The following is a 19,452-nucleotide window of genomic DNA, read 5'->3' as shown; positions in this document are numbered from 1 at the left end:
GCGGTGTCTGTGGGCATCATGAGGCCATGGGAGATTTATGCTGCATGCATGTGCACATATAGTATATCACTAACTTTTGACATACTTTACTGTAGATATGTGTCTGAATTGTACATTTTGTGTTTTCAAGTGTCAATAAATGAAGTAAAAATTCAATAACTGAATCCCTTCCATACTGTCGGGAGCTATTTCACTTCTTTCTTTTATTCTTGCTCTGAAAACAGTGTTAGCTTCTGTTCCAGGATATCCCAACAGTAAGCTGGCGCAGTGGCAGTGGCGCTCGGCAGATGCCAGAAGAAAGTGACCATAGTGGCTCCTATCACTAGATGAGAGAGTTACAACAGCAAGGGGTCAAAAACATGGCGGGTCACAGGGCTCATGTGGCTTCGAAAGGGTTCAAAGTGGGTGATTCGGATCCACTGTTTTCCACAGGAAGTAGCAGAATTTACCGGCAAACAACTACGTTTAATGACTTATGCAACCTTTCAAACTAATACTGTTTATTGATAAATCCGTGACTGACGTGTGAAATATTAAAAATTTGTACAATTGAATTTATTAATTATGGAAGAAACGGATTAGAGTGAATATTACCAAAGGCTACTCCATCCTCTGTGATAGCTGGTTTAATATCTTGTAGTAACTTTCAGATGCAAACGTTAATAGAGAAATTCATATATTCCATTAATATGCACTAATATAAATATATCCTACATAAAAGCCCTATATATATATATATATATGTATTTTTTAATCCAGCCACAACGTTAAAACTGGTAACTGGTTTTAATGTTGATGAAAACCACTGTAGGATATGATTATATTATGTCAATAAGTTAACAACATTCGCTCAAGGGCATTCGTTTTCCAGTGCTCTCTCCCTCCCTCTCTCTATCTCTCTCTCGCTCCCTCCCTCTCTCTCTCCCTCTCTCTCTCTCTCGCTCCCTCCCTCTCTCTTCCTCTCTCTCTCTCCTCTCTCCCCCACGCCGAAAGAGGGTAAGCAAAAAATCACACGACTGCTGTCGGGTTACAACTCTTCACTTTTCGGACCGCTCGTCAACGACGGATGACAGCAAACCCATTGTGGAGATGGAAAATCATGAAGACCTCTATGACCCACAGCATCTGTATTCAACAGATGAAGGAAAAAACACACAGCACAGACTATGCTGCAGATATAATATGTTAAATGAATGTTTCGCTACACTACAAGTCCAGCTCATTTTTGGGAAATAATGCTTACCTCAAATTATTATTCATTATCCTCAAACTAGAGAGGAGGGTGTACTTAAAAGTGATCTAATGCTATCAACTAAGTATGGATATTACCCAATTGTGTTCAGAATGAAACATCACTTATCTCAATTTTTGTCCAATCCATCACGAGCTGAAGTGCCACTTTTTTTTTTTCTGGTGGCCTCAGCTTTGGAGTGAAACACTTCATATGAATAACACGATTCGCATGCAGTTCGTATCGCTAAGTGGCCGGTAGATTTGTTTGTTCCCATAGAAACTGCTGCCATATGGAAAAATGAGCATGCTGGGAGAAAGGTGTTCACTCAGAATGTTAATGGGAGTGTTGATCTGAATATTTCAGCTCTCTAAAGGATCAATTAAAGCTCTCCCTCTTTCACTTATTGTTACCTTTTTCATGTTTCCTGTGTATGTCTGTGTTTGTGCGCGTGCGGTTCAGATTTTGTGCTTTTGATGGAAGTTCCTGTCCTAGGGATATATCGCTCAAACAATATTATGGAAGTCTGATTCATTGCTTTGCTGAAAGATGTAGGGAAGGAAAATAAAATTAGAGAGAAACACCCTGAGAGACCCTCCAGTGCTGGATCAATAGCAGGGAAATTTACAAGCTCATCACAGACTTGGGGCTGCCGCTGCTTTTTCGTGTTAAAGTTGCTTGTGGATACTTTCACAGGTTTAAGGTCAGTGTTCAAGCGAGAGAAAGAGCACAGGAACAATAGAGGCGGATAAATAGGGGGAAAGTGTTTAAATGCGTGAAGAGAAGGGTCTGAGAGGTTGGCGCTATAGTGTCTATACACTTCCGCTGCAGGCTACTGCTGTATTGATTACCTTCTCAGTTTCTTTTTCAGCCTTACACAGAGGTGCCTCTGCATAGGTTGAGACTCAAAGAGTCATGTAACATAGAGTTACGGTTATATATGTGATATGTCCTACTATAAAATCTTTGATTTGTAAGATCTACACTAAACAAATCACCTTAATTCACAAAGATCAAGACGAAGAGCAGATGGACAGATTTTCCTTGCTTGTACGAGGGAAATTCTGCTGTCAGGTGTAGAAAGCATGATTGAAGTGAAATTTAGAACAGTAATGAGCGAGTGAGCTCTGTTCATAATAGACAGGACTCAGCAGATCTTTTTGTATAGGGCACCACAGACCGGCTGGATTGGTAAACATGAGAGTGCTGCACCGCATGCAGTCCACTAACATCGTCTTGGATGATCAGGGGTGTTGAAATTCAATAAAAGTTTTTGAAATAGCCGCCCTTCACTACCACTCGGAGTGGTGAACTTACAAACTTGATTATTCAGCTTTAAAGTTCTTTCCTTTTAATACTTTTTTAAGGCGGTTCTAGTTGATTTGTGTTGATAAAGCCCAGTGGGACCGACGGATATGCTTTATTGCATGTGGAAAATGACTGCTACAAACATCAGCCCCGAGAGGAAATATCATTTTACAACCTCTAATATGATTTTTTTTTGCTGAGCTGTTTTCTGTTAAACCATTTCGTGGTTGGTTTCAAATCATATCAAAGCAGCCAGGATGTCTGTTTGAGGCTCTGTCAGCTGTGTTATCCCAACCCTTGCATGTACTGGGGATGGTCCACCAAAATTATTACTATTGATCATTAGACCCTTGTGATGACTTTGGACATAACATTTTGTAGGATTTATTACATTGTTGGACTGGGTTTCGGTAGGTTTTGCTGTGCATGGAACCTGGATTATTTTTACTGAAGTGTTTATTTTAATTATTTTAAATAACCACCATGACCAAAAACACAAGGCAGTTTATTATATAGCACATTTAACACACAGGGGGAATTTAAAGTGCTTTATTACAAATTGCATAAAATAAGCATGGCAATATGGAAAAAAACATTAAAATGAGATTCCATAATAAATGGTAAAACCAAAGCAGGGACAAATGATCAGTAATAGGCAGTGAACCCCAGTATGTTTTAAGATTAGATTTTTACATGGTCAGGTTTGAACAGTCTGACAGACAACAGAGAGGTTGTTCCAAATATTTGTAGCAAAGTGACAAAAGGCATGTGTTGTATGGTTTACATGGAGATAGCATGTCAAATCTAATTTGGTCGTCGCCCTGTAAGTGCTTTATAGAGCAGCAGCAGTATCTCAAAATCTTTGTCCTCACTCTCTGGCTTAGTGATGACAAATGCAGAGACTTGAAAATGGGTGTATTTGGGTCATATTTCATTATTTGGTGAGAACTATTGCATGTGCATTTTTAACAAGTTGTATTTAAAGATAGCTTTTTCTGATAGATCTGAAACAAGACTGTTATCACAGATTAGCCCAATGAAGATGAATGTGTGGATCAAGTTTTCGAGTCCTCTCACAGTAGCAATAGTTTGAGATGATAAAAGGCTGATGCTGTAACTGATTTAATATAACTCAAATAACTCAATTTTGTCTTTGCTTTGCAAGAGAAAATTCTGGCACATTCAGTAATTAAATTGTTCAATGCACTGAAAAAGCGTGTCAATAATAAAATTAACTGTATTAATGTAGCACCATTCGAACCAATGTTACAAGGTGAAGACAAAATTAAATCTAGAATGGCCCATAGTAGCGCACATACCTCTGCCAAGGCCAAATATTGATGAAGATGTTGAAAAATTCCCTATCTGGGAATTTTAAAGAAAGTGATTAAAAAAAATTCCTGGATCTGCCCCTTTTACCAACAAACAGACATGGATGAAAACATAACCTACGTGGCAAAGGTATCGAATCTTCAATACCGTTAAATAAAATCCAGCAAATAAATGTACAGAGGATAAAATAGAATAAGATACCCAAAACAAAATAAATTAAAATCAGAACAGTAAAATAAACAAATGGGACCATGGCCATCCGCAGAAACAGAAATGCAGATTTGAGTAACGTATTTATAAGTATGCTAATTTATGTTGTTGTTTTGGAAAAATTTGGTTTAACAGTAGCATGTATAGATTGAATACAAGGGTGGCAATTATTGATCCTTGTGGTACTCCACAGGTCATGCTGAACTGCTTGAAAGTAATAGAGATAAAACTGAGAGAAAATAATACCTGTCTTGCAAGTGGGACCTTTGTCAGCTGTGTCAAAAGCAGCGAAGACATTTAACATGACTCTAATAGAAATTTAGCCCAAGTCAGTCTTCACCCGAAGCCTTCATAAGACTGTAACAAGTACAGTTTTGGTGTAATAACAAAAAAAAAAGAAAACAAATGATTGTAATTCATCAAAACAGTTATTTAAATTGATTAATGTAATTATATGTTAGATGTTAGTAGACACTTTTCTCAGTGACTTTTCCCATGAAGGGTATATTTGATATGGGCCTGTAATTGTTAAGCACAGATGGATCTAGTGCAGGCTTTTGAAGAGGGGCTTACTTACTGCTTTTTTGAAGGCCTTTCGAGATATCCTTGATTGCAGAATTTACTTTTCGTATTTGAACCATACTGCTGACGAAAGTTTTGAAGAAGTTGGGTGGGAAGGCATTTATGCAGCAGGTAAATGAGCTGTGATACACTAATAGCATCAGAGCAATGGGCAGTACAAAGTTAGAAATATAACATTGATCGTGAATCATTCCCCTGCAGATGGTTAACGGTGCTCTTAACTGACTAACCGAGCAGCTCTCAGATGTGAGTCTACAAACGTGAGGCAGGCTACTGCTGAAGTGCTGAGAGTGTGTGCTCAGCAAAACTGTGCCCTGGATAATTTAAAAGTTTAAAGAAGTGAACACTGCCTTGCCCCAGGTGCTTGGGATCTCCTGTGACTACAGCTGATACATTTCACCAGTACTATAAAACTGACTTCTACAGGCAGATCCTAGGAAGGTTATTCCACCTTATTCTCCCATATCAATCCTAAACTGCTTTTACCCCCCTTCAGCATCATCACAGTACAAACACCCTGCCTTGTTTCCTTGCTATTCAAGCATTTGTTCACACCAGCTGGTATCACAAAATGTTTAATTTTGGGTGCCTCAGTGGTATTATATAATCCCATTGTCTTCTTGGAGCATTGTCATCACTTACCCCAATGCAGCACCGGGCTGGAATATCGTATAACAGCAATGTCACCCAGTCGGACAGTGAAATGTGTTACCTGCATGAATCAAGTAGTCATTTCCAATTCATGAGGAAGCTAAGCATTCAGAGCACAGGTCTGGCCAGTGTGGGGAGCTGGCTGAAGCTGTTTGCCAGAAAAGGCACCTCAGCAATGCCCAGTGCTGTTTCTCATGACACCACAAAACAAACCGAATGCACTTGCGCTCGTCTGGTTACCCATTCTTCCTGAGAAATAACTGACTGTGTAATGATGAAATGCAGCTGTGTTTGGCACCAGATGGGTGGGAGCCATAGCTCCCCACAAATGAGGTTTTGTTTGATAAGTTCTCAAGGTTCAGGAAACCAAACTGACTTTAAACAAGTTTCAACTTTAAGCAATCATAATGTCCTTTGAGGCAAGCGTGAGCGATTCAAAACAAATACCGAGAATCTCATGCAAGCAGTGCTTGGCCAACAGACTGGATATGCCCCAACACAATTTGGGCTCAAGTCAGCACTGAAGTGAGGATGGAGCATCAGGCTTCAACAGCAGCCAAATCTGTGGTCCGCTATTGATATCCCATTTCCTCTGTCACTCCTAAGCTGCTTTGCATTCAGAGGTTTTGCACTAAGCCCAGAGTGTCCAGCCTGTGGTCTGTAATACTCACTATACAGCTGTGCTGCTCCACAACAATCACTACCTCTTATATTATCCAGGAAACAAAAGCATAGGTAGTGCCACACTGGGAGCCTTCCAGCCCTGACATGTCCATTGTGCCTCTTTCTTATTAGGTGGGATGCAAACCAATTTCGCCATTGCCGTGAAATTCCTCACACATTAATTCCCCTTTTGAATGTTTAGAAGCCGAAATAATGGGTTTTAGACTTGGCAGAAGATTGGAGGAAAAGAGGATCAAACACAGAACAGAAGACAGTTAGTCTTTTTAGTTTTTATAAACCTCCTGTTGAGCTTGTCACATTTGTTAGCGCATGTTAGCATCAGTGAGAAAGGTGTGCTCAAGTGTGCTCTGTGTTGTATGTTTACATTTCCAAATCAGATACTTACAACCCATGAAGAAAAGCTCCTTTCAGGTCCTGAACTGTAGCTGAAATGCTAAAAAAGAAAAAAAAAAAACAGCCCATTATTCACATCCAGATGCCTCCAGTATCACAACATTCATGTGTAGCATGTATTCTCATTGGCCTTGGAGTCTGTATTTTTTTTCAGTGTTTGAGGGGAAAGTGTGTGTGAGTTGCTTCCTCCTATGAATCTGTTATTTGTTTAGTAATCATAAAGCATAGGCAATATCACATACGCTGGAGTCACGGTGGCAAGTGTGTTTGATAAATACAATTTGGCCCTGAGGACCATTTTTTCCACTGTCAAACATAAAAAGCAATTATTTTTTGCTTCCATTATCCACTTGATTCTTTTTGTTGTTGTTGCTGACTGATATTCACAGGTCATGCCTCGCTTTCAAATGCTAATGCCGGAGTGTAAAGAATTTCTCAACACCAAACATTATGACAGCTTCGCTTAAATCAGCTGTCATGAAAACTGCGAGTGATGGAGACTGCTTCCTGTTTTTCTCAGCCAATCATTAAATCTGTAATATTGAAGCAGGCAGCGTGAATGTAAGATGCCATCCCAAAGCTCAGAGTATGATTTATTTACCTTCAGACGTGTCTGCCCTCTGAGCTCATCTCTCACACACGTACTGTACCTCCAGCGAAGACAACAGACACTGCAGTCTATTAAACCACCTTGCAGTCACACGTGGTGTAGCCTATTGTTTTTCTCTCTCATCGCCTCCCTCACTGACTCACACATACACACAGTCCCCCCAACCCACCCGCCACCTCCCCCACGCCCCCTCAAGCAAGGTCACTCTATGCTGCAACTAATGACTGCAATCAATTATCTGGTGCAACATTAAAAGAGACTGACGCTCCTACATCTCTGTAGCCGCCGAGCTTCCTGGTCCAGCTTATAGAGGGCACTTGACTGGTAAAGACAACAGAACAGATGATTCACATCTTTCAAAGTTCTTGACCCCTGCCAGGACGAAAAACTATATTACAGTAATATCTGTAATTCGTTTCTTTAATGTGTAATAACAAGGTGCTGCTATATACTACCGCTCTTGAAGCAACTGAAAGCAACAAAATACAATGAAATTTAATAAAATAACAAATAGGCACCACTTTCTATAATTAGTAAATAATGGACAGTACAAGGGAAGCAAATGTTATTTTCAATATTGATTAATTAGTTGATTGTTTTTTGATTAAAAGGGCACTTCACTATTTTTACACTTCAAGATCGTTTTACTCATCATGAGCCGTGCTGCTCAGCTTGTAAAAAACTGTTTCATAGTGTCTTCTTTGGCTCTGGAGACTTGGGCTTGGGGACTATAAAGTTATAGCAGAAAGCCCTGTGCTACAAACTGGGGGGCTTAGACTTCAAAAGACGTGGGCGTTTATTAAGCGGGGAGGGTCTAACGAAGACTCACCTTCAAGTTGCATTATGGGGATTGTAGGGCCCAGAATACTAGATCCCACAATCTAGGCTTCTCAGTTTTAGCTGGAACTGATAAGCACTTTTGGTGCTTAAAAAGACAAAGATAACAGGGAGAAGATTATATCAGCTGTTGCTAGCTAACAATAATTCTTCAATGGCTATAAAGAAACTTTGGGCTGTCGACTGGTTGAGTGTCTGTGTTCAGCCAAGGATTGTTTATGAGGGAAAAGACACATCACCACTCTACTACCACAATACCACAAGTTTTGAGTGGGTTTTGTAGTTGAACAAGTCCAAAAGAAAGGTTGACTCACTAGACAAAGCTGATCACATCACGTCAATGTCAAGAAAATCATCCAACTAAACTTTAATTATGTCAATATTTTAAGCTTATTAAATAGTTCTTCATCGGGACAACCTGTATTTGGAGGAAGTAGCTCGTTGGACCATCGCCGAATATTCTAAATTTGAATTTAATGTATAATCGAATTGCCTTCCATTGGCTGAAAATGAAATGTTGAGTGAAGCTGAAACGAGCGAATAATTCAACAACAACCAGGTGTTAATGATGGCAGAGAGTTCACAACCCAACTCGGACGCAAAGAGGGTGATTTGCACTCTGAGCGATCTAAAAAAGCCCCCGTATGGAAATACTTAGGTGTTTGGTCAGTAGATGGCCAAACTGTGGAACGTCAAGATAAGCCTACTATTCCAGCACTAGCAGCCTGACCTCAACTTAAGGTCTCTGCTGCTTCGATTTTGACCGTTCTTATTTTAATGTGTCTCTTGTAGCCACACTGCTCCTTTAACAACATGTCAGACACTAGTAAAAAAAAATTCCCATCACAAAGCCTCAAGGTGATGTCGTCATATTGCATTTTTTCTGAGACCAACAGTCCAAAACCAAAAGACATTCAATTTATAATTGTATAAAACAGAGAAAACCAGCAGATCCTCACATTTGACAAGCAAGAACCCGTCAATGCTGAATATATTGTGCTTGACAAATGACTTCAACGATAAATCATTAATCCATTCTTGTCTGTTAGATGGATTTTCGGTCAATCGATTGATTAACTGTCTCAGCACTAACTAGTATCAAGGTTGTAGAACGATAAAAAGCTCAGCTTCTACCAACTTGTTAGTGACTACCTTTCAAGAACTGGATAAATGTTTGATCACTGTACCGATGTATTTAAAGAGCTGTCGCGTCCTCCGCACAAATGTGGGGGGGGAAAAAAAAAAAAAAAAGATGTGGAGTCTTGGAATCAATGTGAGGCGTTATGGAGGCAGTGACCGGTGCAGCAGAGCTCAGTATGAGGTTGCTAAATTGACTTCCTGGGGGGAGTTACATTTTAAACACTTAATGCTGGCATACAGCAGACTGACTGTTTTTCTCCCCCACTGTTTCCTACCAGTCTTTCTCACTCTGTCTTCCTCTCCCCCTATGGCCTGTCACTGTGCTGTCATGACAACCAGTTCAGATTAAGCAGATCATTAGCAATAAGCCCTATGAATGGGCGTTAATAATAACTGTAATTATGACATTTCTTTTTACCTCACTTTTCACGTTAATACCTGTTTTTACTGCAGTGTGGTATTTTGGCCTCTTTTATTGCCCTTTTATTAGCTGGGTAGTCATTATGACCCACACTATTGCTGGGGAGGTAGTAGTAGTACTTCAATGCTATTGTTAGACATTTCTGTATGACATTGATATCACAAGGAATGAGGGATCTAAAGAAACACATTATTAGCCGCTTTTGAGCATACACCAAGAGTATCTGAATTTTTGGAGTCATTTTTCTGTTACGAGATTGTCACAATTTGCCATGAATGTCACACCCCTTCTTCTCGGAGTCAAGAAGTCATCAGTCAGAAATCATACCCACTCTACTACAATCAGCAAAGTTCAGTCTTTGCAGTGGTGCAGCCTCCAAAGTGTTGTGTTGTTGTTGTGTTTGCTGGGGTCCATCCTGGGGATACACCTGGCTGACGTTCCACGTGTTATTTCTACCACATGATCTGATATTTAAGCCCGGCACTTTGCAGGACTTAACAGTATACTGACAAGCTGGAGTTAGAGAGTGTGCATTCAAAATGCCCAAGCAGGCATTTATGACGGTTTACGGTATGCACATAGTAGAGCGATCTTATAGTTCATCGTCAGAGAAAAGGCCGTGTTCTGGAATTAATGACTAAATAATTAGCTTTGCAAACACAAAAGTGAAGTATTTTGTAAATACTGCGTAACCCATTACCCACAGACTAACATTATTGGAGTGGAGCACCAAGCTCCAGCACTAAGAAACGAGGCCGGCTAACCAACACACACTGCAGCACAAAACTGAAGCCTACTCTGCTCAAGGTGAAGAAAATAACTTGGTCCATAGTCTGTTTCAGTTCAAAAGTCCTTTTGCCCGTCCCGTGTTTTGGGTTAGTGTCTTATTTGCGTCCTTGCAGAGAATTAGATCAATGGCTGATGTACATGAAGCTACAGAATTTACATGCAGCCATCCAGGAAATAGTGAGGAACATAGAACGTAGGCGCATGTTGTTACCTTAGGACAGAGTCAAGCTTGCTGTTTCCCCCTGTTTCAAGACTTTATGCTAAACTAAGCTAACTGGATGCTGCCTGAAGCTTAATGTTTAAAGCACAGACATGAGAGTGATACTGATAACTCACGACAAAAAAGTTCTGCGGCTTTATATATGTGCTGTGCGGCTAAACTTATACATGCTATGAGCATGATAAATGGCAGTAGGAAACTTAATGGCAATGCAAATAAAGCAGTCTAGACTAATTTAGAAGAACCGCTGTTGTAGAGCCTGTCCAGTCCCATTATTAATATGAATACAGATATTTTTGTGACATACATGTACAGCTAGCCACCTCTTTACTTAATACTTAGATCTGGCAAAAATCTACCATCATTCCACATCCTTTATCTGGCAATGTACTTGAACCTCTCTCCAGACTGATGAATCAGTAGACTGACTCACTTAATGACTTTCCGCTAACCACAAAGGAACACTGACATTACTGAATATTTCCCGCTGCAGGAACTATAGTATATCACCACAATTTAAAACTATGATCTCATGCCCTGATATTCTGTTGGAAGTGTAACATATTCAGGAGAGGACCTCTACAGAGAGCTAATGTAATTCAAAGTGACACGACAGCATGAAACGATACAGCCGTCTTTCAATTTGCTCTAGGGGGAAGTTAAGTCTCAGGATTTGGTGAGGTGCATTGCCAAATGAGGAGATCGGTTATTCTGGGCTCCGGGAAAAAAAGAGTAATTTTGGAGGATTATGAAACAAATAGATCCACCTCAGGAAATAGCAGAGGTGAAAACAGGCTGATGTGCAAACAGGAGGAAAGGAAAGAAGGGGAGTGAGGTCAGGGAAAGTGGATGAATATGATGGTTTAGTGATTTCGTCCGGGAGAGAGGGAGGAGGAGAAGTGGAGGCAGTTGTGATTGAGTAGCTTTAGGGAGACTGATTGTGGTAGAAGCTGTCAGTAAGTTAGAGGTGAGCTCGGAGGAGAGGAATACTACATCCCACCAGAAGAAAATGACAGAAGAGAAAGTAAAGGTATTTTAGGATGATGTGAAGAAATAGCAAGCAAGTGTGGGAAACTTGAAGTGAGACAAAAACAACAAAAATCCAGGAGGATTTAGAGTGAGACAAAGAAAGACGCGGAGGAAGGTAGTGAGACATATAAAGATGGATCAAGCACCCACTGAAGTGGCGAAGCAGGGAGTGATTGAGAGGATAGAGAGGGAGGAGGTGTAGAAAAGCAGCCATGATGAGATGGATTCTACTGGACCGTGAGATTGATGACTCTGCTTCAGAAAGAGAGGGAAGAGATAGTAGAAACAGGGGGAGGAATAAGAGAAAAGTCCTGATGAAAAGAACCATTGTGCCCCGCAAGACACGGCAAAAACTGGAGTCTGATAAAAGAATGAGCCAGTTTTATCTCAGCCCTTCCATCTTAAAACAGAGCAGAAGCAGCATCTTTGCACATTTCAGTATCTCTAATAGGATCTAAACCACTTTTTTTGTTCATCATTAGCTATGCATGGTAAAAAAAAAAAATGTATTTCCCCAGAATAAGAGCAGAGCTGCTGCTACATCAAAACAGATTATGTCTGTAGCAAGGAAAAGTCTGTATGAAAATAAGGATTAGATTTAGTTTGGTTTTCAGACACCAAAAGAACCTGTGAATTAGTTATCCATCACTGCCTTTGAATGCAAACTGACATTTAAATACAGAAAGCACACAACATGGGGATACAGTAAATGCAAAGGTTTTTAATCAAATTCCATATTTAGAGCTTAAATTCATCCCCTTATGGTCTGTCAGTGTGACCAATTAGACCAGCGACTCTAAAAGTTGGAGTTCCACGGCAGTCCCTGTCCAGTTAATGAAGGAGTAGCTCATTACAGAGTAAAATATGTAAAATCCACATGCTAGCGCCAAGTTCACTTTGACATTGAGATATAGAAGGTACGGTTGAGAAGGGAAATGGTGGGAGTGAGTGGGGAGTGAGACCAGGAAAAAGAGAGGAAGAGGAAATTAATCTTTTCCCATGAGAACGTTTTACTTTAACCTTCTCTGCGTTGATCCTTCTCCCTCACTGTCTCACCCCTCCTCCTCCTCCTCCTCCTCCTCCTCCTCCTCCACCTCCTGCTCTAAGACTGCCGGAGTGGCTATGATTTGCCAGCCAGTGTCTGGTCCAGGGGGGATAAGATGGAGATAAACAGCGTTTGCAAACAGAAAGTGGTCAGAGCAGAGGCAGAGCAGGCCCCATCAATGGAAAGAGTTTCCTGGGATTTTCAGTTTCTTCAGACCAAGAGCTCTTATCAGAGGCAGTGATGGAATGATAGGGTAACTGGCTGTGGCACAGTGCTGCCTGCCTAGCCAGTGGACTGATGTTATGGGCTGTAATGAATAGGGAATAAAAAACATTGTTAAATATGTCACATGCATTGCTGCTATACATGCATTTTTCATGAAAATTAGATAGAGTGTGTTGGTGGTTATACCTGTATACAACACGCTTATCTAACTGCTGCGGTTTCATTATGTAGTTATGATTAATGTCGCCTCTGACTGTCTATTTTCTCTTTTTTTTTTAGATGCTGAAAAGCTGAAAGCGTTCCTGCAAGCTGCAATGGGACACAGTAAGGCCGTGGACATGATAAGAAATCTCTGCAGTGCTCCTTTTCAATTATAACACCAGCACTAGAAAGTAGAGAAGTCCATTATCTGAAATTAATGTCAGCTGTGTTGCGGAGGCAGCCTCAAGCTGCACCGCCAGATCTAAGACAACCCATGGAGGCGTGGCCTCAACAGTTCCTACACTGCTGCCTCTGGTAACACCAGCCAAGTGAACAGCGATGCCATCTAAGGTCTCCTGCTTATACTTGCTGACAGTGGTTTGTTGGGCCAGCGCTCTGTGGTACTTGAGTGTGTCCCGGCCCTCCACTTCCTATGTGGGCCAGCTGACTATCCCAATACGCAAGACGCCCAATCTGAACAAGAATGCCACCTTCAGCAACATCCGTACACGCTCACTCAACCCGCACGACTTTGGCTACCTCATCAATGAGGCCAGGAAGTGCGAGGCGGAGCCTCCCTTTCTTGTCATCCTGATCAGCACCACCCACAAGGAATTTGACGCCCGTCAGGCCATCAGAGAGACATGGGGTGATGAGAGCACGTTTCCAGACGTGCGTGTGGTCACCCTCTTCCTGTTGGGCCGCAGTACTGATACTGTTCTCAACCAGATGGTGGAGCAGGAGAGTCAGATCTTTCATGACATTGTGGTGGAGGATTTTATTGACTCTTACCACAATCTTACTCTGAAGACGCTGATGGGCATGCGTTGGGTGGCCACCTTTTGCTCTAAGGCTCAATATGTCCTCAAGACGGACAGTGACATCTTTGTCAACATGGAGAACCTCATCTACAACCTCCTGAAGCCCACCACCAAGCCCAGGAGGAGGTACTTCACCGGCTACGTCATCAACGGTGGGCCAATCAGAGACATGCGCAGCAAGTGGTACATGCCCAGGGATCTGTACCCAGAGAGCAAGTACCCCCCATTCTGCTCTGGCACTGGTTACGTCTTCTCAGCAGACGTGGCCGAGCTCATATACAAGACCTCGCTACACACCCGACTGCTCCACCTGGAGGATGTGTACGTCGGCGTGTGCCTCCGTAAGCTCGGCATTCACCCCTTTCAGAACAGCGGCTTCAACCACTGGAAGATGGCCTACAGCCTTTGCCGCTACCGCCGGGTGGTCACCGTCCACCAGATCTCCCCCGAGGAGATGCACCGTATCTGGAATGACATGACCAGCAAGAAACACCTTAAATGTTAGCAGGACTGTTTACACTAGCGCCAGTTGGAGAGTTGGGGAGGAATTGAATGCCCATTTATCAACTGCTTCTCCACCACTGGCATTGGTAAATACTGTACAGCACATAGCATTGAGCTGAAGGAACAATATTGACGAAGAATCCAGGGCTTTGTCCGGCCACTGATTGCTTTGCCAGGAGTCTCTGTAGTGAAAGGCCAAAGCAAACCTCTCTGTATTATGTCCTCCCTCACTCCAAGGTGTTATGAGTCCTACTCAGCGCAGACTCTTTGGCACAAAGTTGGAAATGTTTTCCGAGATGTGCAAAATGTTCAGGCGGTGGGTCATCATTGCCAGCAGCACCATCATTTTTATAGGAAATTATAAAACAGGAAGCTTGGAGGCTTGTATCAAACCGCTCATTTCTACAAGACACAAACTGTCCCCAGTTCCTTAACAGCAGATTACATTATTGCCAACATAGTTCTTTGAACCCAGACATTTGCCTCTTGGGTTGATCACAAGCTCTAATTATGAATGTTCCTCATGTATTCTCAGTTGTTGTATTTTCTGACCAAGGTGTTAATGTTGGATGTACTGTCTGGTACTGCAGCAGCTGTCATCATCATAAGGACCATGGTGAGTTTACAGTGTAATGACTCATTTAAATAGGCTGAAACATGTGTGTCATGTTGTTCTTACTCCAGAAAAACTGTGGATTAGGATTATTAATGAGCGGACCTGGTTGCCTCTGTAATATTCTTCTCAGAATCCGACATATTTTCTTACAACAGATCCACAGATCTTTGTGAAAATTTCTTCAAGAAGTATCCAGACGGCATGAAGATATCGGCTGCTTGCATTCCCAAGTGAATGTTACTTCTGTTAATGTGTAATGTGCGGTTATTTGTCTCAGGCAGTGCTGTGAGCAGGCTGCAGACTATTATATTTTCTATTACTTGAACATGAAGGAGAACAGATGTACTGTAAGAGCAGTGGAGAGTGGAGAGACAAATATAACACTTTTGAGTGCTTTCTTCTTTTCAATTACTTGAGATTAAATAAACCGCTTTTATAAGACTTGATATTGTATTTATTACAGAAAAAATATAAAAGTTTTTATTCCACTCGCTTTTAACACAAATACCCTATAAATTAATTCTCGCGTGTGCGTATAAGGAAACTAGATTACACCCTGAAGTGTTGCCATGACTGTTGGAAAACATGAGCCCTAGAAATCAAAGTGTCTCATTAGGACTGCTGTTCACTGCAGCAGCTGTGCTTTGTTTGAAGCGAGTCCCAGCTCTACAACATGTCACTGACAGGGAAATGACGAGTGACACTGAAATCTCCGTGTGGCTCTGGAAACAACACGGCCGTGTTCTTTTCCATGCCAGTGTTGATGCAATGTGTGATTACTGTACATCAAATGTAGCATCTGTATAATGGGCAGCTCAATGGCTGTTTTCAACCATGATGTCTTAACAAGAGGAATTCCTGAGGTAAATGTATTTTTATGTCAAAGTCCGTAGATATTTCGTTTTCAGCGTGCCTAAAGGTTTTTGTATCGCCAGTTTATTTTTTCATTTCATTCAGTCTTGAAAATTAATTAATACATTTTTTCATTTTTTGAGGGCATCAAAATGGAAACTGGCTGTGTGTTTTCCTGTTCTCAAATTGAAAACCAATAGCAAAAATAAGCCTTATTTAAGAGAATCAAAGAGAAAATTTTAAGGCAGTTTGAAATTTGGAAATTAAAGTTTTCATAAGATTTTAAGTATTGAAGTACTGTCAGTCACTTAACGGCCATGTTTATCAGTGAGGACAGACGGATTGTAGCCTGTGTTGTGAACATATAAATCTGAGCAGACACTTTACGTTCTTATCAGTCCTGTGTGTTGTGTCAACTCACGCTACACATTTTAATCAGCCACTCTGCACGACGGCAACCTGTGACTTTTATGCTCCCACTCGTTCAGATCGACGGGCCGCGCTGCTCACACCAAACGTAAGCAGGACAGACACCCTGTTAGATTTGTCCATTAACAATATCAATAAAGTTTATTCAAACAAGACAACCATATCTTCAATGTTAATGTTAATGATTCTATACCTGGAGGAAGAGAAAATAATTTTATATTGGAAGATATGTCCTTAATGTAAGCATTTTACATTATATAAAGTCAGGCCTTACACTGATCAGCCACAAGATTAAAACTACTGACAGGTGAAGTGAATAACATTGATTATCTCAATGGCACCTGTCAAGGATGGGGATACATTAGGCAACAGTCACTTACAGAAGTTGATGTGTTCTAAGCAGGAAAATGGGCAAGTGTAAGGATCTGAGCGACTTTGACAGGGACCAAATGGTGATGGCGAGACATCTGGGTCAGACCATTCCTAAAATGGCAGGCCTTGTGGGGTGTTCCCGGTATGCAGCGGTTAGTACCTACAAAAAGTGGTCCAAGGTAGGACAACCAGTGAACAAGCGACAGAGTCATAGCCGCCAAAGGCTCAATTATTCACATGGGGAGCGAAGGCTGGCCCATGTGGTCCAATCCCACAGAAGAGCTACTGTAGCACAAACTGCTGACCTGAACCTTAAAGCTGGCTATGATAGGAAGCTGTCAGAACACAATGCATCGCAGTTTGCTGCGTATGGGGCTGTGTGGCCGCAGACCGGTCAAGGTCCACCGCTTAAAGCGCCTACAATGACCCCGTGAGCGTTAGAACCGGACCATGGGGCAATGGAAGAAAGGTGGCCTGCTCTGATGAGTCACGTTTTCTTTTACGTCATGTGGATGGCCGGGTGCGTGTGCGTCATTTACCCGGGGAAGAGATGGCAGCAAGATGCACTATGCGAAGAACGCGAGCTGGTGGAGGCAGTGTGATGCTCTGGGCAATGTTGTGCTGGGAAACCTTGGGTCCTGACATTCCTGTGGATGTTACTCTCACATGTACCACCTACCTAAGCAGTCTTGCAGATAACGTACACCCCTCCATGACAACGGTATGCCCTGATGGCAGTGGCCTCTTTCAGCAGGATAATGCACCCAATCCAAAAATTGCTCAGGAATGTTTGAGGAACATGACAAAGAGTGAAAAGTGTTGCCAGGGCCTCCAAATTACCCAGATCTCAATCCAATCACTCTTTTTTCTTTTTCCAAGCCCAAATAAATGTAGAAATAACCTTATCCTACTACAAAAATACTGTTGGGATTTTTCTGATTTCTTTACTGATTGGAACAAACGTAAAAGTCTTGGTAGAATATTAATCTTTACTGAATTTATTAAATTCCATCTATTAATATCTGTTATAATTTCCTTTTTGAAAGGTCCGTAATTGATTTCTTCTAATTTGAGCAATAGGTAACCAATGGGCTGGGATAAGGAATTTTTTGGGGGGATTTTTATTTATTTATTTATTTATTTATTTTTATTAATTTTTTATTTATTTTTTTTTGCCTACATACTTATCCAGTCTGTTTTTATCAGTCACAGCCTGAAGCCTTCACCACCAAAGCCCCAACAAAGCTCCTCTTCTGGGAATGAGAAAATAATAAATAATACGAACACTAAATGTAACTATACCAAATAAAGACATCGTAAATAAGCTACACACAAGGAAAAACTCGAGTTCGGTGTTGATTCAATGTCATTACAATGCTCAGCCTCCTGTAGCACACGAACCAGGATATTACTGGGGAGTCTAATTATGTCTGTATGCTCACGATACAGCTACAGGCCGTGTGTTATCACTACTGAACCTGTTTGTGAGGGTTATTTTCTGTCATTAACAGTCATTCTCTGAAATCATTAAAATGTCTGATAGCTTTCACTTTTACAAGATGCGTGCACTTTGCAGCATCCACTGTGAGTGTGTTTAGGTGTATATAGTGTGTGTGCGGGCATGTGTGTGCTAGATTTCAGCTGGTGCGCACAAATCAGCACCAGGCAACATTACTATAATTAGGTTGCTCTAGCCTCTGATGCCTACAGGTGTGCGTGTGTGCGCGCGCGCACGCGCGTGTGTGTGTGTGTGTGTGCGAGCGCGTGCATTGGATTTGCAAACTCTTTGTTCCAGGCATCATCATCATCCGAGGGAGCAGCAACACACCCATGGGATTTGGTGCCAGAGAAATGAAAAATGTCTTCTGTTCTGTACTTGCAAAGATAAACATAAAAATGTAGGAAGCACTTGTGGCGAGGCTCTTTTCTCAAACACTTTCACTCGAAAACCATGTGGGAGCTTGTAAGCAGAAAACACACCGTTGCTGTTATGATTTCTTCATAATAAAACTATTCCCAAATGGCGTCTTTACTTCAAATACTTCTTTTTGATCCGTTTCTGAACAGTTTTTGGAAAAAAAATAGAACTGAAACAGTTTTATACCAGTGGATCAGTTTGTTCTTTAGGTTAATTGTGTGGAAAAGAAAAGAACTCAGCCCTCAACAGCCACAGTATGTTACCAGAAAATGACATTATTTTTTCCGAAAAGTGCACGAGCATAGTCAGCCCAGTTGTATACATGTAAAATAATGTTATTCATAGCTTCTTATCCTCAGTGCTGTGCTTGGCATTCCTCTGATCACCCCCTATGGCATATGCAATTTGATACAATATGCTGAGTAATAGAAAGTCTGCTCTGTAATTGGCCAAACAACCCAGTGGTAGAGCATTTAAAAGGCTAAAGCTTGGGGAAAATGAAAAGCGAGTGATTATTCCGGGGCTTGTGGTAAATGAACCTCATAACGAGCGAGGCGGAGTGCTAGACAATTGGGAACACTACGATTTCAAAACAAAGCTCTGGATGGCAGGCCTGAAGAGCCTTCAGTAGAAATACAATGCTATTAGGACACAGAGTAGACCTTGGTTTGGCATTGTTGTCTAGTTAGATGGTGTAAAGACCGGAGGAAAATTTCATAATGCTGCATAATCCACTGCATCTCATGAAGAAGCAGCATTTTCTAAGCTTTGTACACATATTCATATTCTTCTCCTTATTCTTTTGACCTCAGCACATTCCCCTGAGAGAAAGTTAGCGCGACCTCCTCATGACCTGTCCTTTGTGGCCCAGAGGATGCGTGTCTACGAGAAAAATAGCCGTGGAATAAATTGGCAGTGAGCAATCTGCCATCTGTGCAGGCACAGTTATACCAAGGTGAGAGAAAAGGGCTCATTGAGAGCAGCTGGGGAGCTGTGATATAATCCGCTTCTTCCTCCAGCAATAGTGCCATC

The 19,452-nt window shown here is 41.5% G+C and overlaps 1 protein-coding gene across 6 annotated transcripts in view; it reads left to right on the top strand.

The window, feature by feature from the left end:
- The window catches only part of LOC120797914 (beta-1,3-galactosyltransferase 1-like), a 107,019-nt gene extending 91,729 nt beyond the window's left edge, over nucleotides 1–15,290 (top strand). For all 6 annotated transcript variants that reach the window (XM_040141700.1, XM_040141698.1, XM_040141702.1 and 3 more), the window contains one exon: nucleotides 12,987–15,290. In XM_040141700.1, coding sequence (XP_039997634.1) covers nucleotides 13,248–14,234 — 987 coding nt within the window. In that variant the 5' untranslated portion in view covers nucleotides 12,987–13,247 and the 3' untranslated portion in view covers nucleotides 14,235–15,290. The remainder of the gene's footprint in view (nucleotides 1–12,986) is intronic.
- Nucleotides 15,291–19,452: the final 4,162 nt, after the last annotated feature.

Source organism: Xiphias gladius, chromosome 13, assembly GCF_016859285.1.
Source record: "Xiphias gladius isolate SHS-SW01 ecotype Sanya breed wild chromosome 13, ASM1685928v1, whole genome shotgun sequence".
Classification (NCBI taxonomy): domain Eukaryota; kingdom Metazoa; phylum Chordata; class Actinopteri; order Istiophoriformes; family Xiphiidae; genus Xiphias; species Xiphias gladius.
The sequence above is the reverse complement of the archived record's forward strand: the minus strand, read 5'-3'. Positions and strand labels throughout refer to the sequence as shown.